At 39.7% G+C, this 27,244-nt stretch overlaps 1 protein-coding gene and 1 non-coding gene across 12 annotated transcripts in view; both read left to right on the top strand.

The window, feature by feature from the left end:
- The window catches only part of EPB41L5 (erythrocyte membrane protein band 4.1 like 5), a 145,001-nt gene that overhangs the window by 88,897 nt on the left and 28,860 nt on the right, over positions 1-27,244 (top strand). For all 11 annotated transcript variants that reach the window (XM_032637605.1, XM_032637604.1, XM_032637599.1 and 8 more), the window contains 2 exons: positions 19,809-19,960; positions 22,044-22,141. In XM_032637605.1, coding sequence (XP_032493496.1) covers positions 19,809-19,960; positions 22,044-22,141 — 250 coding nt within the window. The remainder of the gene's footprint in view (positions 1-19,808; positions 19,961-22,043; positions 22,142-27,244) is intronic.
- Positions 14,845-14,985, top strand: LOC116757237. The gene has a single exon (XR_004350886.1). It is a non-coding gene; the product is annotated as a U4 spliceosomal RNA (small nuclear RNA).

Below are 27,244 nucleotides of genomic sequence, written 5' to 3'. Positions count from 1 at the left end.
TAGATTCTCTGCCTGTTAATATTTTGCCTATTGGCTGACATTGATTTCTTTCTTCACTGAACTAATTGAGGATCACAGTGCAGACATTATATTACTGTATCCCTTAATACTTCTCTTTGCATGTATCTCCAAAAATCAAGGACAGTCTTGTGGGTAATGCATTTATTACACTCAGAAATTTGAACATTGTTATAACACTATTATCTTCTAGTCCATACTCAGATTTTTCCAGATGTTTCAATAGATGCCTTCTATAGCTGTTTTTCCTGCCTGATTGAGGATCCAATCAACATTGCAATTAGTTTTTCATGTTTCTTTACTCATGAAGACATCCCCAGCCTTTTTCGCCTTTCGTGACAGTGACATATTTTAGAGTCTGTGCCGGTTTCCTTGCGGAATACCTCTCCACTTAGATTTGTGTGATTGTTGTCTTATGATTAGATTCAAATTAAACACTTTTACTAATGCTTTGGTTAAGGCGATGTCCACCAGATTTCTCTGTAAAAGTACCTTTTTCCCTTTTAATCTGTGGAGTGTCATTTTAAGACTGAGTGGACATCCTATTCCCTAAAGTCTTTTATCTTGTGGTTTTAGCATCCATTGATAATTTTTACCTGAATCAATTATTATTACTTTGGTACTTACAATATGGTGACTTTGCAGTTCTGCCCTTTCTACAAATACTAGGTGGCATTCTTCTGTAAACGAGAGCTTTCCTCTTTCCTCTCATCTTTAAAGGAAATAATTTGTTACTAGTAGGCTCATGGATTTTTAAAAACGTATTCTCATCCACTCCTGTTACTGATTTTGATGTGTGACTTATTCCAAATTTGGCCTCTGGGAATCTGTGCATTCTTGGCCCTGCCAAACACTGTAAATGTAGCTTGTCCACCTGCTGGCTTTGCCCCCAGGTTATTAAGGCAAGCCCCAGTCAGCTCGTGCAGTTTGGACCTCTCCGTGCCAAGGAGCGCCCTTCCCTACATGGGAGATGTGTTTACATATACTCCCAAACTTAGGGTTCATGCGTCACATTTTCCTAAGTGCTCTCCCAGTGCTGCACCTAACGTGGGCCCTGTAGTTTCTAATGCTCAGCAGTCCCCACCCCACCCCACCCCCAAAGTAAGATGCCATCCCCCTCTTTCACAGGTTCTGTGAGAGCCTCCATTACTCGATGTGATTTTGTACTCCACTGCTGTCCTGGGGAAAGAAAGAGAAAAGTCAGTGCTCTCTTGTCCTCTGAATACTCTTGCAGAACGTCCCTTTGAACCTCTTGTCTTTTCCTTTATGGCCTGGATAATGCGGTGCGCTCAGGTTCTTTTTAGTAAGTCCCGCTCAGATCTTTAGAATGGGAGATATGTTAGTTTCCTAGGACTGCCGTTACAGCTGGGAAACAACAGAAATTTTGTCTCACGGTTCTAGAGGCCAGAAGTCCAAGAGATCAGGGTGTAGGCAGGATGCTTCCTTCTGAGGGCTCTGAGAGGGTTCTGTTCCATGCCTCTCCCCTGGCCTCTGGTGCTTTGCTGGCAGGCTGGTAGGCAGGATGCTTTCTTCTGAGGGCTCTGAGAGGTTCTGTTCCATGCCTCTCCCTTGGCCTCTGGTGCTTTGCTGGCGGGCTGGGTTGCAGAAGCATCACCTGGTCTCTGCCTTCATCTTCCCATGGCCTTCGTGGGTGTGTATCTGTGTCCATATTTCCCCCTTTATAAGGACATCAGTCGTATTGGATTAAGTGCCTACCCTACTCCAGTATGGTCTCATTCTGACTTAACTGATTACATTTGCAGCTATCCTGTTTCCAAGTGAGATCCCAGTCTGAGGTAGGGGGCATGAGGACTTCAGCATATGAATTTGGTCACTTTTTAACCATTGTTCTTCAGAAATTCTGAGACAATTCAGCATTCTTTTATGTATGGACTTCTGTTTCATTTCTGATACGTGAAGTTTTTAATCTTATTTTCGAACACTGTGGACTGAGTTTGTCCCCCCCCCAAATTCATATGTGTGAGAGCTAATCCCCAATGTGACGGTGTTTGGAGGTGTGAGACCTTTGGGAGGTGATTTTATGAAGGTGGATTAAGCCCTTATGAATAGGATTAGTGCCCTTATAAAAGGGACCCCAGACAACTCCATCATTCCTTCTGCCATGTGAGGGCACAGCAGAAAGACAGCCGTCTGTGAACTAAAAAGAAGGCCCTCACCAGACACCATAACTGCCAGCAAGACTTGGCAGCCTCTGGAACTGGGAGGAATAAAGTTGCGTTGTTAATAAGCCACCCAGTCTATGGTATTTCTGTTAAAGTAGACTGAATGGACTAAGACACATGAGGTATAGTTTAAAGGAAATGTTCTGTCATGTGTCCATATTAGGACCGCAGGATATGAACTTCCACCAGTTCTCATGTTTTGTCCAAAAATATTGGTATCCATATTTTTTTTAATTTTTGATGAAAATTTCAGAATTATATAAAGGTACAACATATGGTGAACCACAGCATTCTCATCAACCACCTTCAACAAGCTCCAGTGTTCTGCCACTTTTGTTTCATCTCCTCTCATCCCCAGTACCGTCTCTTCTTTTGATGTTCTTATCCTTTTTTTTTCTTAAAGGCTCACAAGTTGTACTGATTCACACTTAGGAAGGATGACAATTGGACCAGTGCAAAAAGGATTGAAAATGAGCTGATGAGATGGTTTTACATCAGTAGATTTTTATAGTGTTAAAGATGGAAAAATTGCCGAAGTGCCTTTACTCCAGTGGTTTCCAAATGAGTTTTGGCTAAGAAACCCATCTAATTAAACTTATCTGGGAATTCCAAATAAAAGCCCATAAAAAAAGTTACCATGGGGAAACCAAAACTCTACCAGCTTTTCCACTTTTTATGTAAGTTGTAGAAGTCTGTGGAATCCTTTGGGCTCTGTAGAACATATTTTGAAAACCAAGGTAAAGTAACTTGTTTAAAGTTGTATAGAGATAGGACTAGGACATAGATCTCTTTTTTTTTTTTTTTTTGGTACATTTTGATTGATTTATTTCTTTCATTTTATCTACAACCATACCAGTTCTTATATCACCGATACTCAGACTTTTGTCACAAGAAAAAAATGAGCAGATACTGCTCCCAAGATACTAACATTTTACACCAAGTAGAAGCTGAGTGGTTGGTTCACCATATCACGTATCACACCAGGCAGGGTGTTTCAGTCTCAGTCACTGCGGATGAAACCCTCTGTAGAGGAGAATCTGCCAACTGCATCTCAAATGTGTGTGAACGACAGATTTTCCCTGCCTGACATTAATGAACTGCAGATGGTAAATAGTTTTTCCCTTTAAAAAGTGGGTTTATTTCTCAGTCTGTTAAAATGGCAAATGCCCAAAACAAGCACACAGCTCCCTGCCACTGCAGGCTTGCCAAACTCTTTGTTCTTAAATGATCTTAAATATAACTGCCCTTTGCAGAGTTAATACTCTTACAATAGTAGCTAGCATTTAATGCTTGGAGAATCAAACTGATTTTGTCCATGATGCCGTCATTATAATTTCTAAGGGAAAAATATTATCAGTCCTGATAGGAACTCGCAAATAGAAGGTTTGGAGCTGCATTCCTTTTGTCCCCCTGAAAGATAGATAGATAGACAGACAGATAGACAGACAGGCCGGCAATTATATAATGGATATGGATATAGGGGATAAAAGAAAAAGGGGCAGAAACTGATGTCACATAGAGCCATAGTGGGTAGGCAGCTGGGGGCCAATGTACCTGTGTGACAAGAAAGAATGAACAAGGGGAGAAACAATAGTTAAACTGCTCAATTAGAAGTGCTGGCAAGAACAGCTTGGGGAAGGCAGCCTGCCTGTGTCCTTTTTTTTGAATTTTATTTTTGTATACAGCAGGATCTTATTAGTTATCCACTTTATACATATTAGTATATATATGTCAATCCCAATCTCCCAGTTCATCACACCACCACCCCTCCCCCACCACTTTTCCCCCTTGGTGTCCATACGTTTGTTGTCTACATCTGTGTCTCTATTTCTGCGCTGCAAACCAGTTCATCTGTACCATTTCTCTAGGTTCCACATATATGTGTTAATATACGATATTTGTTTTTCTCTTTCTGACTTAACTTCATTCTGTATGACAGTCTCTAGATCCATCCACTTCTCTACAAATGACCCAATTTCGTTCCTTTTTATGGCTGAGTAATATTCCATTGTATATATGTACCACATCTTCTTTATCCAGTCATCTGTCGATGGGCATTTAGGTTGCTTCCATGACCTGGCTATTGTAAATAGTGCTGCAGTGAACATTGGGGTGCATGTGTCTTTTTGAATTATGGTTTTCTCTGGGTACATGCCCAATAGTGGGATTGCTGGGTCATATGGTAATTCTACTTTTAGTTTTCTAAGGAACCTCCATACTGTTCTCCATAGAAGCTGTATCACTTTACATTCCCACCAACAGTGCATGAGGGTTCCCTTTTCTCCACACCCTCTCCAGCATTTATTGTTTGTGGATTTTCTGATGGTGCCCATTCTAACTGGTGTGAGGTGATAGATACCTCATTGTAGTTTTGATTTACATTTCTCTAATAATTAGTGATGTTGAGCAGCTTTTCATGTGCTTCTTGGCCATCTGGATGTCTTCTTTGGAGAAATGTGTATTTAGGTCTTTTGCCCATTTTTGGATTGGGTTGTTTGTTTTTTTAATATCGAGCTGCTTGAGCTGTTCATATATTTTGGAAATTAATCCTTTGTCCATTGATTCGTTTGCAAATATTTTCTCCCATTCTGAGGGTTGTCTTTTCATCTTGTTTGTAGTTTGCTTTGCAAAAAGCTTTGAAGTTTCTTTAGGTCCCATTTGTTTATTTTTGTTTTTATTTCCATTACTCTAGGAGGTGGATCAAAAAAGATCTTGCTGTGATTTATGTTAAAGAGTGTTCTTCCTATGTTTTCCTCTAAGAGTTTTATAGTGTCCGGTCTTACATTTAGGTCTCTAATCCATTTTGAGTTTATTTTTCTGTATGGTGTTAGGGAGTGTTCTAATTTCTTTCTTTTATATGTAGCTGTCCAGTTTTCCCAGCACCACTTATTGAAGAGACTGTCTTTTCTCCGTTGTATATCCTTGCCTCCTTTGTCATAGATTAGTTGACCATAGGGTGTGGGTTTATCTCTGGGCTTTCTATCCTGTTCCATTGACCTATATTTCTGTTTTTGTGCCAGTACCATATTGTCTTGATTACTGTTGCTTTGTAGTATAGTCTGAAGTCAGGGAGTCTGATTCCTCCAGCTCCGTTTTTTTCCCTCAAGACCGCTTTGGCTATTCGGGGTCTGTTGTGTCTCCAAACAAATTTTAAGATTTTTTTCTTCTAGTTCTGTAAAAAAATGCCATTGGTAATTTGATAGGGATTGCATTGAATCTGTAGATTGCTTTGGGTAGTATAGTCATTTTCACAATATTGATTCTTCCAATCCAAGAACATGGTATATCTCTCCATCTGTTGGTATCATCTTTAATTTCTTTCATCAGTGTCTTATAGTTTCCTGCATACAGGTCTTTTGTCTCCATAGGTAGGTTTATTCCTAGGTATTTTATTCTTTTTGTTGCGATGGTAAATGGGAGTGTTTCCTTAATTTCTCTTTCAGATTTTTCATCATTAGTGTATAGGAATGCAAGAGATTTCTGTGCATTAATTTTGTATCCTGCAACTTTACCAAATTCATTGATTAGCTCTAGTAGTTTTCTGGTGGCAATTTTAGGATTCTGTATGTATAGTATCATGTCATCTGCAAACACTGACAGTTTTACTTCTTCTTTTCCAATTTGTATTCCTTTTATTTCTTTTTCTTCTCTGATTGCTGTGGCTAGGACTTCCAAAACTATGTTGAATAAGAGTGGTGAGAGTGGACATCCTTGTCTTGTTCCTGATCTTAGAGGAAATGCTTTCAGTTTTTCACCATTGAGAATGATGTTTGCTGTCAGTTTGTCATACATGGGCTTTATTATGTTGAGGTAGGTTTCCTCTGTGCCCACTTTCTGGAGAGTTTTTATCATAAATGGGTGTTGAATTTTGTCAAAAGCTTTTTCTTCATCTATTGAGATGATCATATGGTTTTTCTCCTTCAATTTGTTAATATGGTGTATCACATTGATTGATTTGCGTATACTGAAGAATCCTTGCATCCCTGGGATAAGCCCCACCTGATCATGGTGTATGATCCTTTTAATGTGGTGTTGGATTCTGTTTGCTAGTATTTTGTTGAGGATTTTTGCATCTCTATTCATCAGTGATATTGGTCTGTTATTTTCTTTTTTGATAGTATCTTTGTCTGATTTTGGTATCAGGGTGATGGTAGCCTCATAGAATGAGTTTGGGAGTGTTCGTTCCTCTGCAGTTTTTTGGAAGAGTTTGAGAAGGATGGGTGTTAGCTCTTCTCTAAATGTTTGATAGAATTCACCTGTGAAGCCATCTGGTCCTGGACTTTTTGTTTGTTGGAAGATTTTTAATCACAGTTTCAATTTCATTACTTGTGATTGGTTTGTTCATATTTTCTATTTCTTCCAGGTTCAGTCTCGGAAAGTTATACCTTTCTAAGAATTTGTCCATTTCTTCCAGGTTGTCCATTTTATTGGCATATTGTTGCTTGTAGTAGTCTCTTAGGATGTTTTGTATTTCTGCGGTGTCTGTTGTAACTTCTCCTTTTTCATATCTAATTTTATTGATTTGAGTCCTCTCCCTCTTTTTCTTGATGAGTTTGGCTAATGGTTTATCAATTTTGTTTATCTTCTCCAAGAACCAGCTTTTAGTTTTATTGATCTTTGCTATTGTTTTCTTTGTTTCTATTTCATTTATTTCTGCTCCTATCTTTATGACTTCTTTCCTTCTACTAACTTTGGGTTTTGTTCTTCTTTCTCTAGTTCCTTTAGGTTTAATGTTAGATTGTTTATTTGAGATTTTTCTTGTTTCTTGAGGTAGGCTTGTATAGCTATCAACTTCCCTCTTAGAACTGCTTTTGCTGCATCCCATAGGTTTTGGGTCGTCATGTTTTTGTTGTCATTTGTCTCTAGGTATTTTTTAATTTCCTCTTTGATTTCTTCAGTGGTCTCTTGGTTATTTAGTAATGTATTGTTTAGCCTCCATGTGTTTGTGTTTTTTACATTATTTTCCCTGTAATAGATTTCTAATCTCATAGCATTGTGGTCAGAAAAGATGCTTGATATGATTTCAGTTTTCTTAAATTTACTGAGGCTTGATTTGTGATCCAAGATGTGATCAGTCCTGGAGAATGTTCCATGTGCACTTGAGAAAAAAGTGTAATCTGCTTTTTTTGGTTGGAATGTCCTATAAATATCAATTAAATCTATCTGGTCTGTTGTGTCATTTAAAGCTTGTGTTTCCTTACTAATTTTCTGTTTGGATGATCTGTCCATTGGTGTAAGTGAGGTGTTAAAGTCCCCCACTATTATTGTGTTACTGTTGATTTTCCCTTTTATAGCTGTTAGCAGTTGTGTTATGTATTGAGGTGCTCCTTTGTTGGGTGCATATATATTTATAATTGTTATATCTTCTTCTTGGATTGACCCTTTGATCATTATATAGTGTCCTTCCTTGTCTCTGGTAACATTCTTTATTTTAAAATCTATTTTATCTGATATGAGTATTGCTACTCCAGCTTCCTTTTGATTTCCATTTGCATGGAATATCTTTTTCCATCCCCTCACTTGCAGTCTGTATGTGTCCCTAGGGGTCTGAAGTGGGTCCCTTTTAGACGGTATATATATGGGTCTTGTTTTTGTATCCATTCAGTGAGCCTGTGTCTTTTGGTTGGAGCATTTAATCCATTCACGTTTAAGGTAATTATCGATATGTATGTCCCTGTTACTCTTCTCTTAATTGTTATGGTTTTTTTTTTTTTTTGTAGGTCCTTTTCTTCTCTTGTGTTTCCCACTTAGAGAAGTTCCTTTAGCATTTGTTGTAGAGCTGAATTCGTATAGCTTTTGCTTGTCTGTAAAGCTTTAGATTTCTTCATCGAATCTGAATGAGATCCTTGCCTGGTAGAGTAATCTTCGTTGTAGGTTCTTCCCTTTCATCAGTTTAAATATGTCATGCCACTCCCTTCTGGCTTGTAGACTTTCTGCTGAGAAATAGCCGTTAACCTTATGGGAGTTCCCTTGTATGTTATTTGTCGTTTTTCCCTTGCTGCTTTCAATAATTTTTCTTTGTCTTTAATTTTTGCCAGTTTGATTACTGTGTGTCTCGGCATGTTTCTCCTTCGGTTTATCCTGCCTGGGACTCTCTCTGCTTCCTGGACTTGTGTGGCTGTTTCCTTTCCCATGTTAGGGAAGTTTTCGACTATAATCTCTTCAAATATTGTCTCAGGTCCTTTCTCTCTCTCTTCTCCTTCTGGAACCCCTATAATGCTAATGTTGTGTTTAATGTTGTCCCAGAGGTCTCTTAGGCTGTCTTCATTTCTTTTCATTCTTTTTTCTTTATTCTGTTCTGCAGCAGTGAATTCCACCATTCTGTCTTCCAGGTCACCTATCTGTTCTTCTGCCTCAGTTATTCTGCTATTGATTCCTTCTAGTGTAGGTTTCTTTTCAGTTATTGTATTGTTTATCTCTGTTTGTTTGTTCTTTAATTCTTCTAGGTCTTTGTTTCACATTTCTTGCATCTTCTCAATCTTTGCCTCCATTCTTTTTCCAAGGTCCTGGATCCTCTTCGCTTTCATTATTCTTTATTCTTTTTCTGGAAGGTTGCCTATCTCCACTTCATTTAGTTGTTTTTCTGGGGTTTTATCTTGTTCCTTCATCTGGTACATAGCCCTCTGCCTTTTCATCTTGTCTATCTTTCTGTGAATGTGGTTTTTGTTCCACAGGCTGCAGGATTATAATTCTTCTTCCTTCTGGTGTCTGCCCTCTCTTTATTTTTATTTAATTTATATTTTATTGAAGTATAGTTGAATTACAGTGTCGTGTTAATTTTTGCTGTACAGCAGTGTAACTCATATATATATATATATATATATATATATATATATATATATACACATATATATATGTGTGTACACACACACACACATTCTTTCATATTCTTTTCCATTGTGGTTTATCACAGGATATTGAATATAGTTCCCTGTGCTCTACTGTAGAACCTTGTTGTTTATCTGTTCTCTGTATAATAGTAGTTTGCATCTGTCAACCCTGAACTCCCTGTCCAACCCTCTCCCCTGCCCCGACCTTGGCAACCACCAGTCTGTTCTCTATGGGACACAGATCTCTTGACTAACAAGGAAGTGTTCTTTTTTGGTTCTTACTATTCCTTTTAACAGTTTTCAAAATAATTTATTTCTTATTTGGGTCCCAGACACAGGGTATATAATTAAAATATGGCCTTCATTCCTGTAGGAAAGCATGGCACAGAGGCATTTTCTTTCCTTCTGCCTAACTCAGTGTGTCTACGACCTTTGAGCTTTGCCACAGCAGATGAATTGTGTTGAAAGTTAAAATAGAATACATTGGGTTTCTAGATGGAATTGTTTTCTTAATTTCATTTTCCTGTTGTTCATTGAATGGATATGGGTGAACAGTTGATTCTTGTATATTGATCTTGTAACTTTGTTGAACTAGATTGTTACTTTCTAGTTTTGATACCCTAAATTTGAATAAGATTTTTAAAGCAAGTTTATTTTTACATATTTTTAAATATTTTTACATATTATGAAATTCACTTACTGTAATTCCATGATTTTTAGAAATGTATAAAATCATACAGTAGTCACCACAATCTAGTTTTAGAACATTTTCATCATCCCCAAAAGTTCAGTCTTTATAAATTGGACTTTTCTATACATTTTATATGAATGGAGTCACACAGTATACAAGGTTTCATGTCTGGCTTCTTTCACCTAGCAGAATGTTTTTGAGGTTTGTCCACGTATCCTAGTGTGCTCCTTTCAGTTGCTGAATAGCAAGACAGTTTATGGATATAGCACATTTTGTTTATCCATTCACCAGTTGTTGGACATTTGCAGTGTTTCCATGTTCTGGCTCTGAATAATGTTATGGATATTCCTGTTCATGTCTCAGTGTGGACGTAAGGTACGGGTTCTCTTGGATAGACTCCTAGGGGGAAAATTGCTGGGTTGCGTGGTGAACTTAAATTTAACTTTCCACGAAATCGGCAGACTGGTTTCCAGAGCAGAAATAACGAGTGTTCCAGGTCCCCACACCCTCTCCAATGCTTGTTATTTTCTGCCTTTTTGATTATAGCTGTTGTGGAGGGTGAATAACGGGATTTCATTGCGGGTTTGATTTGCATTTTCCTGAGGGCTAGTGATATTGAGCATCTTTTCATGTGCTTGTCAGCTATTTATAGATCGTTTCTGGAGATGTGTCTATTTGGACCTTTTGCCCATTTTTATGTGGGTTGTCTTTTTAACATTGAGAGTTCTTTGTGTAGTTTGGAAACCAGTCCCTTATCAACACATGATTTGCAAAAATGTTCTCTTAATCTGTAACTTCTCTTTTCGGTTTTTTTTTTTTTTTTTTTGCCGTACTCGGGCCTCTCACTGCTGTGGCCTCTCGTGTTGCGGAGCACGGGCTCACGGGCTCCGGATGCACAGGTTCAGCGGCCATGGCTCACGGGCCCGGCCACTCCGCAGCATGCGGGATCCTCCCGGACCAGGGCACGAACCCGCGTCCCCTGCATCGGCAGGCGGACTCTCAACCACTGCGCCACCAGGGAAGCCCTCTTTTCGTTTTCATATTAGTGTTTTTTAGAAACTCAAGCATTTCATTGTGATGTAGTCCAACTTACCAACTTTTTATTTTATGGATGGTACCTTTGGTATCATATCTCAGAACATTTTGCCAACCCCAAATCACAGAGATTTCTTTCCCCCATGTTTTCTTCAAATATTTACAGTTTTAGCTGTTAACGTTTCAGTCTATTATTCATTTTTTAAAAGATTTATTTATTTATTTCATTTTTGGCTGCATCACGTCCTAGTTGTGGCATGCGAGATCTTCATTGAGACATGTGGGATCTTTTGTTGTGGTGCACAGGCTCTTCGTTGTAGTGTGTGGGCTTCTCTTTAGTTGTGGCATGCAGGTTTTCTCTCTCTAGTTGTGGCGTGTGGGTTCCAGAGCGCGTGGGCTCTGTAGTTTGCTGCACACAGGCTCTAGTTGAGGCACGCGAGCTCAGTAGTAGTGGCGCGCCAGCTTAGTTGCCCCGCGGCATGTGGGATCTTAGTTCCCTAACCAGGGATCGAACCCATGTCCCTGCATTGGAAGGCACATTGTTTACCACTGGACCACCAGGGAAGTCCCTGTTATTCATTTTGATTTCACTTTTATATATGGTGTAAGGTTAGCGTCTAAATTCATACTTTTGCATGTATTTCTAGTTGTCTTGCCACCATTTGTTGAAAGTCTATCCTTTTTTCCGTTGGTTTGTTTTGGCAAAAATCAACCATAAACGTAAGGAATTCTGGACTCTCAATTTCGTTCTTTTGATTTACCTAACTATTTTTGTGCCAATACCACACTGTCCTGATTACTGTGGCTTTATAGCAAGTTTTGAAATCAGGTAGCATGTATCCTCCAACTTTGTTCTTTTTCAGAATGCATTTGGGTATTCTAGCTCCTTTGAATTTTATATAAATTTTAGGATTGGTTTGTCCATTTCTACAAAAAAGCCTGCTGGGATTTTGATAGTGAATGCATTGAATTTGTAGATCAGTTTGTGTAGGATTGTCATCTTGACAATACAATATTAAGTGTTCAGCCCATGAACATGAAACGTCTTGCCACTTATTTAGATCTCCTTCATTTATTATAGTTTTAACTGTACAAGTCCTGCATATCCTTTATTAAATTTATTCCTGTTGCTATTCTTTTTTCTTAAATATTTATTTTGTTTATTTTTTTCTTTGGCTGCATCGGGTCTTAGTTGCGGCATGTGAGGTCTTCATTGAGGCACGTGGGATCTTTTGTTGCAGCACAGGCTCTTTGTTCTGGCGTACAGGTTTTCTCTCAGTAGTTGTGGCATGTGGGCTTAGTTGCCCCACAGCATGTGGGATCTTAGTTCACCGACCAGGGATTGAACCTGTGTCCCCTGCATTGGAAGGAGGATTCTTTACCCCACTGAACCACCAGGAAATTCCCCTGTTGTTATTCTTTTTGATGCTATTGTGAATGGAATTGTTTCAATGTCAGTTTTCTGTTACTTGTTGCTAGTGTATAGATATAATTGATTTTTGCACCTGCAACCTTGCTGAACTCGTTTATTACTTTCTAGTAGGATTTTGTGGATTCCATTTGCTTTTCTTTGTATAGGATTCTATCATCTGCACATAAAAACCTCTTCCTTTCTAATTTGGGCCCTTAATTTACTTTACTTTTCTGTTCTTTGCCTTTTTTTTCTTATTGCACTTTTTAGAACCTCCAGTATATTGTTGAATAGAAGTGGTCAGGGTGGACATCCTTGTTATGTTTCTGACTTAGAGGAGAAATAATTCAGTCATCCATCATTAAATATGATGTTCACTGTTGATTTTTTTGTAGATTCCCTTTATCAGATTGAAGATGTTCCATCTATTCTTTGTTGAGAGTTTTTGCCATGAGTGTTGTTGGATTTTGTCAAATGCTTCTCCCGTATCTATTGAGATGATCATGTTTTCTTTTATTAAAATGTAGTATTACATTAATTGATTTTGAAACATTAAACCAACTTTGCATTCCTATGATAAATCCCACCTGGTCATGGTGGACAGTCCTTTTTATTTCTTGCTTGATTTTTTGTTATGTATTTGGAATGGCTCCAGTATCAGGGTAATACTGGGCTCATAGAATGAGTTGGAGAATGTTGTCTTTCCTCTATTTGTGAAATAGTTTGTTGAAGATTGGAATTATTTCTTCTTTTAAATATTTGATAGAATTTACCAGGGAGGTCCTCTGGGCCTGAGCTTCTCTTTGTGAGAAGATGTTAAATTACTGATTCAATTTCTTTACTTTTCTGTGTCTATTCAGATTTTCTGTTTTCCTAGTGAGCTAGTGGTAGTTTGTGTCTTTCAAGAAATTTTTGCATATCATCTAAGTCATTGAATTTATTGGCATAAAGTTAATAATATTCTCTTATACAATATTAGCATCTGTAATGTCTGTAGTGATGTCACTCTTCCGACTCTTGATATTGTAAATATGTATTCTCTCTTTTTATCAGTCTAGCCAGAAGTTATTAATTATATTGAGCTTCTCAAAGAACTAGCTCTCAGTTTAATTCATTTTTTCTATTATTTTTCCCTTTTATCTTTATTATTTCCTGCCTTCCACTTCCTTTGCATTTAATTTGCTCTTTTTCTAGTTTATCAAGGTATAAGCTGAGGTCATTGATTTGAAAACTTTCTTCTTGCCTAATATGGATGTGTTTCTTTTTTTTTGTGGTACGCGGGCCTCTCACCGCTGTGGCCTCTCCCGTTGCGGAGCACGGGCTCCGGACGCACAGGCCCAACGGCCATGGTCCACGGGCCCAGCCGCTCCGCAGCATGTGGGATCCTCCCAGACCAGGGCACGAACCCGTGTCCCCTGCATCAGCAGGCGGACTTTCAGCCACTGCGCCACCAGGGAAGCCCCATAATATAGATGTTTAATGTTATAAGTATTCCTCTAACTATTGCTTTAGTGGCATCCTACAAATTTGGATATGTTGTGCTTTCGTTTTCATAGTTCAAAATTCTTTTCTAAATTTCCTTTTCATATCTTTTTTTTAAAATAAATTTATTTTATTTATTTTTATTTTTGGGGGGCTGCGTTGGGTCTTCGTTGCTGTGCGCGGGCTTTCTCTAGTTGTGGTGAGCAGGGGGCTACTCTTCATTGTGGTGCGCAGTCTTCTCATTGCAGTGACTTCTCTTGTTGTGGAGCATGGGCTCCAGGCACATGGGCTTCAGTAGTTGTGGCACTCGGGCTCAGTAGTTGTGGCACACAGGCTCAGTAGTTGTGGCGTGTGGGCTTAGTTGCTCCACGGCATGTGGGATCTTCCTAGACCAGGGATCGAACTCGTGTCCCCTGCATTGGCAGGTGGATTCTTAACCACTGCACCACTGGGGAAGTCCCTCATATGTTTTTTGATCCATGGGTTATTTAGAAGTGCATTACATAGTTTCCAAATATTTGGGGATTTTTCAAGGAGCTTTCTGTTTTGGATTTCTAATTTAGTTATATTCTGGTCAAAGAACACACATATTTTGTATGATTTGAGTCCTTTTGAATTTATTGACTCTTGTTTTATGGCCCAGAATATTGTCTGAGTGATTGTTCTGTATGCACTTGAGAAGAACATGTGTTTTGATGTTTTGATGGAGTATTCTCTGAATGTCAATTAGGTAAAGTTGGTGGTTAGTGCTGTTCAAATCTACTGTACCCTTGCTGATTTTCTGTTCTGGCACTTATTGAAAGAAGGGTATTGAAATCTCCAACCATAATTGATCTATTACTCTTTGCAGTTCTTTCAGTTTTGGCTTCATGTATTTTGAAGCTCCGTCATTAAGTTCATAAATATTTAGGAATGTTATATTCTCTTGATTAAATGACCCCCTTATCCTTATGAAATGATCATCTTCATTTTAAGTACTATTCTTTGCTCTGAACTCTACTTTGATATCAGTATATTCACTGTAGCTTTCTTTTGACAAGTGTTAGCATGGTGTATCTTTTTCTGTTTTTATTTTTAATCTTTGTTAATTTGTTTCTTCATATTTAAATTGTGTTTCATGTATGCAGCACATAATTCGGTTTTGCTTTTTAAATCTTAACTGACAGTCTCTGCATCTGAAAATTGGTATGTTTCAGCTTTGCACAGTGGCAGTATTATAGCCAATGAGGTTTATCTGAGGCATGATTATTGCTAATTGAAAACTCTTCCGAATACCCTGCCATGATGACTTGAAATACAGTCAGCACTGGCAATTTTTGACAGTCTCTACAGAGACTGAATTTTTTTTAAATGGTATGTTTATACTACTTCCTTTTAATACGATTATTGATATGATTGTGTCTATCATCCTGCTATTTGTTTCCTATTTGTCCCATATGTTTCTTGTTCCCATCCTCCTCTCTTTCTTGTTTTCATTAATCAGGTGTTTTTTTAAAAATTCCATTTATATCCTCTTCTTACTCCTTAGCTATAACTCTTTGGATTTTTTTTTTTCACTTTAATTGTTACTTTAGCCTATACAACTTTCACTTATCACAGTCTGCTTTCACGGGATATTATACCATTTCATGTGTCGTATAAGAACTTTACAGTAGTGTACTTCCATTTCTCCCCTCCCAGGCTTTGTACTGTCATTTGTCAAGCATTTTATTTCCATCTGTGTTTTATACCCCACAATACGTTGTTTGTTTTACTTCTGCCTGTAGGTCTTCCTTTAGCAATTTTTAGTGCTGGTCTTTTTGTCATGAATTCCTTTTATTTGTCTTTCTTTTTTTCTTTATTAAGATATAATTCACATACCATACCATTTACATATTCAAAGTGGACAATTCAGTGTTTTTAGCACATTGATAGAATTGTGCCACCTTTATTACAGTTTTACTTTAGAATAGTTTTACCCCTCCCCCAAAGAAACCCCATCCCCATTATTAGTTGTTCTGCTCCTCCCCTATTCACACTTTTGGTGAGGGAGGGATCCCCCACCCTAAATACTACAAGATGGCCAACACACAACGCCCAGCCCTGGACAGGTGAGACAAACAGCAGTTTATTAGACACATACTCGTGGCTCAGGGGAGGAGGAAACCCCACAAGAGAGGGGCCTCGTACGTGTTGTGCTTGGGAGCAGAGTGGACAAACATGGACTTTGGGAGGCAGGCTTTATAGGGACATGAGAATGAGCCACCCTGGTTCCCATGAGGGGACGTGATTGGCTCGTCTGAACAGTTTCACGGGCTGGCAGAGAAGTGAAGCTTGTGGGATTAGGAACATGGTAGGATGGGGCTGGTACAGTTGAGGGGGACCTTTTTCACTGGGAGGGCATATCTGGTGAAAGGCGGGAAACTCATGGTGGTTGGGCCTTTGGGGCCCCATGAGGCTCAGGGATGTGCAGGCAGCCCGTACTGTTGAATCTTAACTTCAGACCTTACACCACAGCAGTCAGTCCCCTTTCTTCTCCAGCCCCTGGCAACCACAGATCTACTTTCTGCGTCTGTGGATTTGCCTCTTCTGGACATTTCATACAGATGGACTCATACGATATGTGGTATTTTGTGTCTGGCTTTTTCCCCTTAGCATTATGTTTTCAAGGGTCCTAGCATGTATCAGTACTTCACTCCTTTTATTGCTGGTTATTATGCCACTCTGTGGATATACCACATTTTATTTATCTATTCCTCAGTTGATGGGCATTTGGGTTGTTCCATGTTTTTGGCTGTTATGAATAATGGTGCCATGAACATTTGTGTATACATTTTTGTGTGGATGTTTGTTTTCACTTTTATTTGGTATATACATAGATTTTCCTTTATTTTTGAAAGCTTTTTGGCTGGATATAAAATTTGGGTTGATACGCTTCTTTCTTTCAGCGCTTTTAAGATACTCCTCCACTGTCCTCTAGTTTGCATTATTTCTGATAAGAAATCTGCTTTTTTCTTTTTTAAACTTTTTATTTTATATTGGAATATAGCTGATTAACAATGTTGTGATAGTTTCAGGTGCACAGCAAGCAACTCAGCCATACATATACATGTATCCATTCTCCCCACAAAGTCCCCTTCCATCCAGGCTACCACATAACATTGATCAGAGTCCCCTGTGCTATACAGTGGGTCCTTGTTGGTTATCCATTTTAAATATAGCAGTGTGTACACGTCAGTCCCATACTCCCTAACTGTCTCTTCCCCCTATCCTTCCCCCCTGGTAACCTCCCTTTATTCTCCAAATCTGTGAGTCTCTTTCTGTTTTTGTAAATAAGTTCATTTGTATCATTTCTTTTTAGATTCTAAATATAAGGGGTATCATACGATATTTCTCTTTCTCTGTCTGACTTACTTCACTCAGTATGACGATCTCTAGGTCCATCCATGTTGCTGCAAATGGCATTATTTCATTCTTTTTAATGGCTGAGTAATATTCCATTGTATATATGTACATCTTCTTTATCCACTCCTCTGCTGATGGATATTTAGGTTTCTTCCATGTATTAGCTGTTGTAAACAGTGCTGCAGTGAACATTGGGGTGCATGTATCCTTTCAGACCACTTTTTTTTCTGGATATATTCCCAGTAGTGGGATTGCTGGGTCGTATGGTAGTTCTCCATAGTGGCTGTATCAATTTACATTCCCACCAGCAGCACAAGAGGGTTCCCTTTTCTCCACACCCTCTCCAGCATTTATATTGTTTGTGGATTTTTTGATGATAGCCATTTTGACTGGTGTGAGGTGATACCTCATTGTAGTTTTGATTTGCATTTCTCTAATAATTAGCGATGTTGAACATCTTTTCATGTGCCTCTTGGCCATCTGTGTGTCTTCTTTGGAGAAGTGTCTATTTAAGTCTTCTGCCCATTTTTTGATTGGGTTGTTTTTTTTTTGATGATATTAAGCCTCTTGAGATGTTTGTAAATTTTGGAGACTAATCCCTTTTTGGTCACATCATTTGCAAATATTTTCTCCCAACCTGTGGGTTGTCTTTTCATTTTGTTTATGGTTTCCTTTGCTGTGCAAAAGCTTTTGAGTTTAATTAGGTTCCATTTGTTTATTTTTGTTTTTATTTCCATCACTCTGGGAGACAGATCAAAAAAGATATTGCTGTGATTTATGTCAGAGAGTGTTCTTCCTATGTTTTCCTCTAGGAGTTTTATAGTGTCTGGTCTCACATTTAGGTCTTTAATCCATTTTGAGCTTATTTTTGTGTATGGTGTTAAAGAATTATCTAATTTCAGTTTTGTACATGTAGCTGTCCAGTTTTCCCAGCAATATTTGTTGAAGAAACTGTCTTTCCACCATTGTGTACCCTTGCCTCCTTTGTTTTAGGTTAATTGACCATAGGGTTTATTTCTGGGCTTTCTATCCTGTTCCCTTGATCTATATTTCTATTTTTATACCAGTACCGTACTGTTTTGATGACTATAGCTTTGTAGTATAGTCTGAAGTCAGGGAGCCTGATTCTTCCAGCTTCGTTTTTCTTTCTCAAGATTGCTTTAACCTTATGGACACCAAGGGGGGAAAGTGGGGTGGGGGTGGGGGTGGGGGTGGGGGTGGGATGAATTGAGAGATTGGGATTGACATGTATACACTAATATATATAAAATAGGTTAATAATAAAAAAATAAAATAAAAGATTGCTTTGGCTTGCTGTCATCCTTATCTTACTCCTTTGAACATACAATGTTTTGGCTGCTTTTAAGGTTTTCTTTTCATCATTGGCTTTAAACAGTGTGGTTACGATATGCTTTGGTGTAGTTTTCTTCATGTTTCTTGTGTTTAGGGTTTCCTGAAATTCTTGGATCTGTGGGTTTATAGTTTTCATCGGATTTGTAAACACATCAGCCATTGTTATCTTCAGATATTTGTTCTGTCCCACCCGCACTGTGGGACTCCAGTTATTCACACAGTAGGTTGCTTGAAGTTGTCCCACAAAGAATAACTGACATTCTTTTAATTTGGCAGATTTCCTTTTTCCCTGTGTCTTTTATTTTGGATAGTTTCTATTGCTATGCCATTCAGTTCAGTATCTTTTCTAAAATCTAATCTGCTGTCCATCTCATCCAGTATATTTTTCATCTCAGATATTCTGGTTTCCATCTCTAGAAGTTTGGTTTGGGTCTTTTTTGTATCTTCTAGTTTCTGCTTAAGTTTTGAGGATATGGAATACAGTTACAATAACTATGTGTCTTTGTCTGCTAATTCTAGTATCTGTGTCAGTTTCTCTTGACTGATTATTCTCTTTAGTATGAGATGTCTTTTTCTGCCTTCTTGCATTCCTGACAGTCTTTGACTGGGTGCCTGACATGTGAAATTTACTTTGTTGGATGCCAGATCATTTGGTCTTCCTCTCAGTCTTCTTGAGCTTTGTCTTGGGATGCAGTTAAGTTACTTGGAAGCAGTTTGATCCTTTCAGGTCTTTTATGATGTGTTAAGTGGGTTTGTTGCCATGGTCAGTCTGGGTTAATTATTCTCTACTACAGAGGCAGGACCTTCCTAATACTAAATGCCCTTGAATTACATGTTTTTACATGCTGTCTGTGGAGGGGGCACTGTGGCAGACTGTGAGTGCCACTAGTTCTTTCCCAGCCTCAGGGAGTTTCCTTACACAGTGCTCTCCTGCATACTTGAGGGGACCTGCAGACCTGTAGGATTCTCTCCTTGCAGGGCTGCTCTCTTCTGTCTGGTAGCCTGTGCTGTGAACTCTGGCTTGCCTTGGTCTCCCTGCGCTGTCAGCCAAGGGAGGCCTCTGTGCTCTGCCACACTGCACTCTCTCTGCACCCCGGCCCAGGGACTCCCCTCAGGTCAAGCACAGGGCTCCTCATTTGTTTTCCAAAGCTCAGGATCACTGCCTTCTGTTCTTTGAGGTCTTACTCTTGAAAATTGTTTGTTTTCCCCTTAGGTTATTTCAGTTGGGAAGCTAAATTCAGTTCCTTTTACTCCATCTTGGATGGAAGAGAATCTGCCCAGAGGGTTTTGACAGATGAATAAACTACTTGGGATCCAAACTATTAAATGAATTATTTTTCCAGCAGAGATTTTTGTTAGTATTTAAAATTCTTTTCCTGATAAACTTCTTGGTTTAATTAAGTTTTCTGTTACCTTTATAGCTTGCCTCTGAAGATTGATTTGCTAGATAGTCCAGACTTACTGGAAACAACCATTGATGATGTAGTTGGGGCACCTGACACCATGGCCATGTCCCAAGCCCCAGGTGAAGTGAGCACAGCCACCAGGCAGGCTGGATTAGAGGGGCTGGAAGGTGAGTGAGGAGTAACTAAACGTTCTGTGTTACATCACTGGCATCGCCCTAGTCTGCCCGCCTTTGAAATGAGCTGTTTAAGGCAGTTCCTCTAAGAATATTTTATGCAGTGGTTGGATTTGAAATGTTACTGTAGAATAGTTATGCCTTCTTGCCTTTTTGGCTTAAGGGTCCATTGAAATATTTAAGATCACATAATTGAGACCATTAAACATTTGTATCATTTATAAGTTCTTAAACATTTTTGAATTTTCAAATTTGCTTTTTACTTTGTTTCTTGAGTGAAAATTAAGAGTAAAAAGTTTCCTTAGAGATCTAGGGCACAGGATTGAATGAATGTTTGGACATTCCATTAGTTCACAGATAGTATTTTGTTATTAATGAGGGCTGTTGTTGCCCAGACCCACGAAAATAAATAATCCAGAAGGAATGCTGCCTTCCTTAAGTTTTTAGAAGGTTAAAAGGAAACAGTAAGTTGCACATTGAAAATTTCTGTATACTTGTGAGTTTGATTTGATATTAAAGCATAAACTGTCTTTAAACAGGAGCTTTCTGTTGAATCTCAGTGTGTGTTCATTTAAAAGCAGCTTATGTTTATGTGGCTCTTGCCAATTTTGATTTGTTGCTAAAATTAAGACACTCTCTTTAAACAACTTATTGGAAATTGCCAGTGAGTATGCTGTTGTCTCTGAGGAGTGTAGAATACAGCAATAGTATTTAGTAATTTAGAAAGAAGCATTAACGAAAAGTTGCACAGTGCTTCTGCTTCATAGAACATGCTGAAGTACTGCTGGTAACTGGAATTAGAAATTTGTTCTGGGGCTTCCCTGGTGATGCAGTGGTTAAGAATCCGCCTGCCAGTGCAGGAGACACGGGTTCCAGGAAGATCCCACGTGCCGCGGAATAACTAAGCCCGTGTGCCACAACTACTGAGCCTGCGCTCTAGAGCCCACGAGGCACAACTACTGAGCCCACGCGCCACAACTACTGAAGCCCACACGCCTGGAGCCAGTGCTCTGGAACAAGAGAAGCCACCGCAGTGAGAAGCCCGCGCACCGCAACGAAGAGTAGCCCCCGCACGCAGAAACGAAGACCCAATGCAGCCAAAAATAAATAAGTAAATTTATTTTAAAGAAGAATCACCTGGAGAATTTTAAAAACTACCAATACCAGAAAACTACATTCAGAAATCTGATATCATTGTTCTAGGGTCAGCTCTGGGAATCAGTATTTCTTAAAAATTCCACATCTTATTCTAATGTATAGCCAAGGGAAAGATGTACAGAATTAACTGATGGACACTTTTGGAAGATCCCTTTGACCAAGAGCAAATGATTTCATAGTTTTCCCCTTCCTTCTTCTACCTGATTATATAGAAATTATTAGGCATTCAACAGCTTCTTTGTCAAGTGGACAATGTAAAATTTCAAACTCCCACCAAATTGGTCCCTGCAAAATAAGATTAATACAACTAACAGTTGTTAAATAGAACTCATTTAAAGCTAAATTGTCTTTAATGTATCATCTTTCAGTGGTTGGAGGATTTTATGTGCAATGTGTTTTGCATGTAGTGAAGCTAAAACGCTTGTTCTTCATCACACCTGACGTCACCAGTATGTAATAGGTTGAGTCAGCGAGTGCATAAATGTGTGTCCTCCATCAGTTTGCTCCACGTAAGTTTAGTTGTAGGCTGTGTGTAGTCAGGGCCAAGGAAAGGAAACAGCCGAGTGCTGAGCTTTGCAGGGGGGAGCTTGGGTTGTACCTAGGAAGGAAGGCCGTGTCACAGGTGCTCTGTGCCTTTTCCTCTACTCTCATGACTGTGAGCTTTCTTAGCCACACATGCCATGGGGATTCCACATCCAGCAGAGCAGACACAGGGTGATGTTCCTATTTAGGTTAGCTCTTAATCAAATTAATGGAGAGTTTCTTGGTGATGGAATATCTGTTCCGTAGTGATCTGGGTTATTACCTGTAATTGATGGTAACTGATGTTGAGGAGTGTGGAGAAAGCCTAAGTCTTCACCCTTCCACGGCTGTGACAGCCTGTCAGACTAAGCGGCTGTTTTCTCCCGTTTTTTTTCAGCATTAAAAGATGTCTCAGAGAAGCTCAAACACCTTGAAATGGAAAGTGGTCCTTTGCCAGCCAGTCATCCCAACAGGGACGTTAACATCAGCAACCAGGTATTCAGAGTCCTCCTTTGTTTGCCTGTCACACAGCTCCAGACCTCTGAGAAATCATTTCCATCAAAAGCCATTACTTTTTCTTTTCTTTCACTGGGAAATCTGTCTGTGCTGAACGCTTATAAACCTGTTTTACCATTTACAAAGGTGAAATTCGTGGATGTGCAAGAGGAAACATGGGCATTAACGTTAAGACCTATAAGGTCATCGCAAGTTTTTTTTAAACACAGTCAAAAGTGATATGGTTATTAAACTTTCATTTTTGTTCAGCCCAGCCATCCCTGTTGAATGAATTTTGTTTTGGTTTGGTTTTAAAGAGGGAAGGGGAACATCTGACTTGCAGCTCTTTCATCCCTGGACCACTAGCTGGGATTCCTCAGAGACCAGGATGGAGCACAGAGTGATGTCCTTCTTTCTTATGTAGCCATTGTGAAGATTGTTCTTTTGAATCCAAGTCTTTTTTTTTTTTCCTTCTATTATGTTTTTTCTTAGAAATGTCTTTTAGAAGCTGATTGAATTTCAGAAAGTCTTTCCTGTTTTTGACCCCTCAGTATTTTTCAATTATATTGGTCTGTTTCCTTCACATTGTCATTTTTTTCTGCTGACTCTGTAAGATAGGGGAATGCGGGGTCAGAGACAGAAGGGTTAATTGAAAGCTTTAGATGCAAGCTTTAGATAGTTGACAATTAATCTGACAAAAATTTGGTGGAGGCCTGGAGTGATCGTAAAGAAGAAAGAAGCCAGGTAGACCCTGGCTGAGTTGTGAAGGTGGGGAGCACACTTTGCTATAATGTAACTGAGCCTCTCAACCAGAGGATCTATTAAATTCGTTGTGAAGCCTTGGGAAAATGAGTACAAATGTGGGTTTAAGATAGGACAGGGAGTAAGAGAGTGGGTTAGGTGAATGGTATGCCGTCAAGGAGTATTTTAGCTCTCACATAGCTAGGAAAATAATAGCTAATACTTAGAGAGGGCTTACTCAGTGCCAGGCAGGAATAACAAAGAATTCAGTACTGTACTAATAAATAAGGGATATCAGACTAGTTAATAACTCTTCAGCTAGTGCTGTGTACAAGTTTGTCAACTGAAAAAAAAGCACAACCTAAAAGTTGAGAGATATGTGTTATTTGGTGGACTTTCTTAGTACTTTGAGCCTGGGGCACAGCATCTGAGATAGCTCTGAGGGACGGCTCCAAAGAGGCGGGGGAGGATCTATAGGAGTTTTTGCAACAAAGACCAGGTAGTGGGAACATCAAAAGATTACTGTAAATAAAAGAAAACCTGGGGGCTTCCCTGGTGGCGCATTGGTTGGGAGTCCGCATGCCGATGCAGGGGACGCAGGTTCGTGCCCCGGTCCGGGAAGATCCCCCATGCCGCGGAGCGGCTGGGCCCGTGAGCCATGGCCGCTAAGCCTGCATGTCCGGAGCCTGTGCTTCGCAACGGGAGAGGCCGCGGCGGTGAGAGGCCCGCGTACCGCAAAAAAAAAAAAAGAAAACCAGGCATCTCACGTTAAGGAATTTAGTGCTTTTCTATATATGGGAAGATGCAAGAGTCTGGGCTCACTGAAATCATTCTTTTGATATGTACCTCAGCTCTCTGGGGCCAAGATCCTGTGCTTTTCCATCCTGAGTCCCCTCAGGGTGCACCGTGTTGGGGGAGGGAGCTGCAGTGGCTGTGCTAGATAAACTTGACAGTGGGCAGCCCATTTGTTTCGGTCCTGAGTTCCCTCAGGGCTCACTGTCAGGCAGCTATAATGTGGTGGCTTGATGGCTGCAACATCCTTTGCTGATATGGCAGCAACATTTTATCTGATTTCTCTACCTCTGCCATCAACAGTTAATGTTTGCTTAAGGAAACGTAAGAAATTAATGTTAATATCAGCTTTACTGAGTAAAGTAATTTTAGGATGAAAAGCCTATTGTAAATAAAATATATTGTTCTAAAACCAAGTGTCAGCTGTCGGATGATTAGCTCTAAGAATTGGGTAACTGAGAAGCTCTAAGCCAGCCACAGAATCGCGAGGCTCGGACTAGTGCTACTACTGACAGCAGAGTGGACTGCAAGCTCGTGTCTTGAGAAGCCACTTTAGAGCTCTCTCCTCCCCGTCGGACCTGCGTCACCCAGGGTTGGTAGGGTCACTTGAGAACCGTACACTGTTGATACAGTCCTACAAACCTGTTTATTGTTTACTTTTTATCAGATATAAAATAATAAGTATTGCAGGGAATCCACAGAAGAATGACAAAATCTTGGCCCTCTGGAAACTTGGACCTGTCTCACCCATAGAAATACCGCAGATCTCCTATGCTAATGGAATTTTCAGTTGGTAACAGCTGGGAAGTACAGTTTGAAAGACAAAAATCAGGATCCACGAAGACCTTGACAGGCTGGAGTGATGGTTTGGATTTAAGAATATATATTATGCCAAGTCTGACACAAGTGTAGGATTAGGGTCGGGAGGTAGAATGTAACAAGCATGTGTGAAAAATGTTTGAGGATCTGTAAACGGAGTGTGAAGTGTGGCTGCTGCAACGTCTCTGTTGTATTAACTGAAAGGGCTTGAAAGGGGGGATCCAACCACAGTATGAAAAAGTGAGAGAGAGAAAAGCAACTTAGGCAAACGAAAGGGGTTTGAGAAAGTATGGTGAGGGATCTTGAGACACAGTTACGGCGGAGGATCAGTAACTCAGGATTATCTGAAGAGCTGTGTATGCTGTGACACAGGAAGTAAAGTGACTTGATTTTTAGTAGCCTCAGAGAAGAGTTAGGGTCAGCGAGAATGATAGAGTTATGCAGATTTCACCTCGGTGTAGGAAAACGTGTCCTAACGTACCTGCAAATTGAACAGGATGCCTTAGGAAGCAGCAGGTTCCCCAGCGTGGGAAGTTCCTCAGGCTAAGACTAACTTAATCAGCTCTTTGGATTTTTGGTGGAGGCGTGAGGCAAGCGTTCTTTCCACCTGGGGATGCTGACACTGATGACTCCCAGTGTCATTGTGGGGACTCTCCCATTCCTTGGGGCCTCCTCGTGTTGGAAATGTGTTCACAGTGTCTGCCTGACCTTGTGTTGGAAGTCCTTTAGGGCTTATGCTGTGTCAAGATGTACAGATTTTTGAGTTACCTTCTTCTTCTTAATTACTTGAGACAGTTCCAGAATTTTCTTTATCTTCAAATTTCATTTCAAGAATCATTTTTTTCTTGTTCCTTGATCAGAAAATTTTACAGAATGCTTAAAGTAACAAAACCTAACCTGCGTTTGTTAGTGGGATCGGGGCACAGTGAAGGCATGGTCTTCAAGCGCTCATCTTTTTAGGGAAAGCATTAAAAGTCAGGCACGATGACTGTTCTCTTGACCACAGGTTGGCAGCCTGTTTCCTTAAAAGGTCAGTAAATAGTTTAGTCTAGGCTGCCGTACAGTCTCTGTCATTGTACTCGACTCTGCCACTGTGGCAGGAGAGCAGCCACTGGGCCTGGGGGTGGCCGTGTTCCCATCAGGTTTACTTACTACAGCAGGTGTGGGTCAGGTTTGGCCTGCAGGTTGTCCTTCTCTTGTTGGGAATGTAATCTAGCAGCAGGTTGCTACCACACAAGATTTGGAATAATCTTTGTCGTTTTTACGCTTTTAATTTTCTTTGTATCCGAACCTTAATAGGGTATAACCAAAAAGTATAGCAAAACCCAAAACCTGCACTCTGAATAAAACAAAGCAAAAAGATGAACTTATTGCAAGGATTTTGACCTGTAAGCCTGGAAACGCAAGACTGTGGGAGCAGTAAGTTCCAAGTTGCTGACAGATTAATAGGGATTTTATGGGAGAAATGCAGAAGGTTTTTGTTTTTTTCAGCTACTTGGTTGCCTAGTGGTCTTCTTTCTTATTTGGATCAGAGTAGTTGAGTTAGGGGAACAGGAAGCCCAGAGCGGGCTTGGACGGACTTGGTGTGTGGGGCTTGGCTGGGGTCTTCTGCTGACCTCTGAGGAAGAGCTGTACGTTCTGTGCAAGGTTAGGTTAAGTGTCCTTTGTGTGCCCCTGTTGACCGTCTCCATTTTGTCCCTGACACAAGTGATTCCAAACGTTTTATTGATAGTCTGGTTCTGTAAGTGGTTACTTTCTTTCCCTCTACCCTCAATTTGGACACAGAAGGTGTGGTGATGGGTGTGACTTCCCTTTGGGGAAGTCTTCAGATATTAGGCATGCAAAGGTCACCCTTGTCCAGGGATCTGTGAGCTGTTGTGTATTATGTAAGTAGTAAATAGAAATGATACTTTTACAAATGCAAAGGCAAATATTTCCTATTTGACAGTAATTGCTGTAGGGGAGAAAAATAATTTCCTCCTCTACCATTCTCAGTTCTTGGCTGAGACCTCTGTTTCAAAAGACAGATTAACAAGAGAAAAACAGAAGTTTATTGATATGTGTATCTCAGGTATAGATGAGAAATACCAGGGAAGAATGAGTAACTCTCAGAGGTGGCTTAGAATTGCAGCCAAATACCATCTTCAGCTGAAGTCAGAAAGAAGAAAGGTGTAGTTGGTGGAGAATACATGGAAAGGCGGGGTAAACAGCAGTAAGGCTTGTTATACAGCTTTAAGTCCTTGCTTTTCATGGTAAGGGTTTGAGTTGTTTGCAGGGACTAACATTTGTCCTTCCTGGTAGAGAGGGAAGGAGGGACTCCTTTGTAAATGTCCGTTCTGCTTTTAGGCATATAGGGTAAGGACAGAACGTTTCTTCTATCTGCTTCTTCTCAATTGCCTTCAGCTCAAAATAATATGCCCCAAAGTGGCATATTTGGGGATGGCGTATTCTGCTACCTCTTGACATTTTCAGCTTAAAGAATAGTTACTAATATTATACTAATATTGTTGGTGCAGGTTTTTAATTTTTTTAATTTAAAAAATGTTTAATTTTTATTTTATGGCTGCACTGTGCAGCATGTGGGATCTTAGTTCCTCAACCAAGGGATCGAACCCCCGCCCCCTGCAGTGGAAGCACAGTCTTAACCACTGGACAACCAGGGAAGTCCCAGGTGCCAGTTTTTTAAAGAATAATTTTTAAGTCTGGAAATCAGGCTGTTAAGCTGTTGGTATCTTAGCATTTTTTAGTTTA

This window comes from Phocoena sinus, chromosome 7, assembly GCF_008692025.1.
Source record: "Phocoena sinus isolate mPhoSin1 chromosome 7, mPhoSin1.pri, whole genome shotgun sequence".
NCBI classification, from domain to species: domain Eukaryota; kingdom Metazoa; phylum Chordata; class Mammalia; order Artiodactyla; family Phocoenidae; genus Phocoena; species Phocoena sinus.
This window is presented reverse-complemented; position numbering and strand designations above follow the sequence as displayed.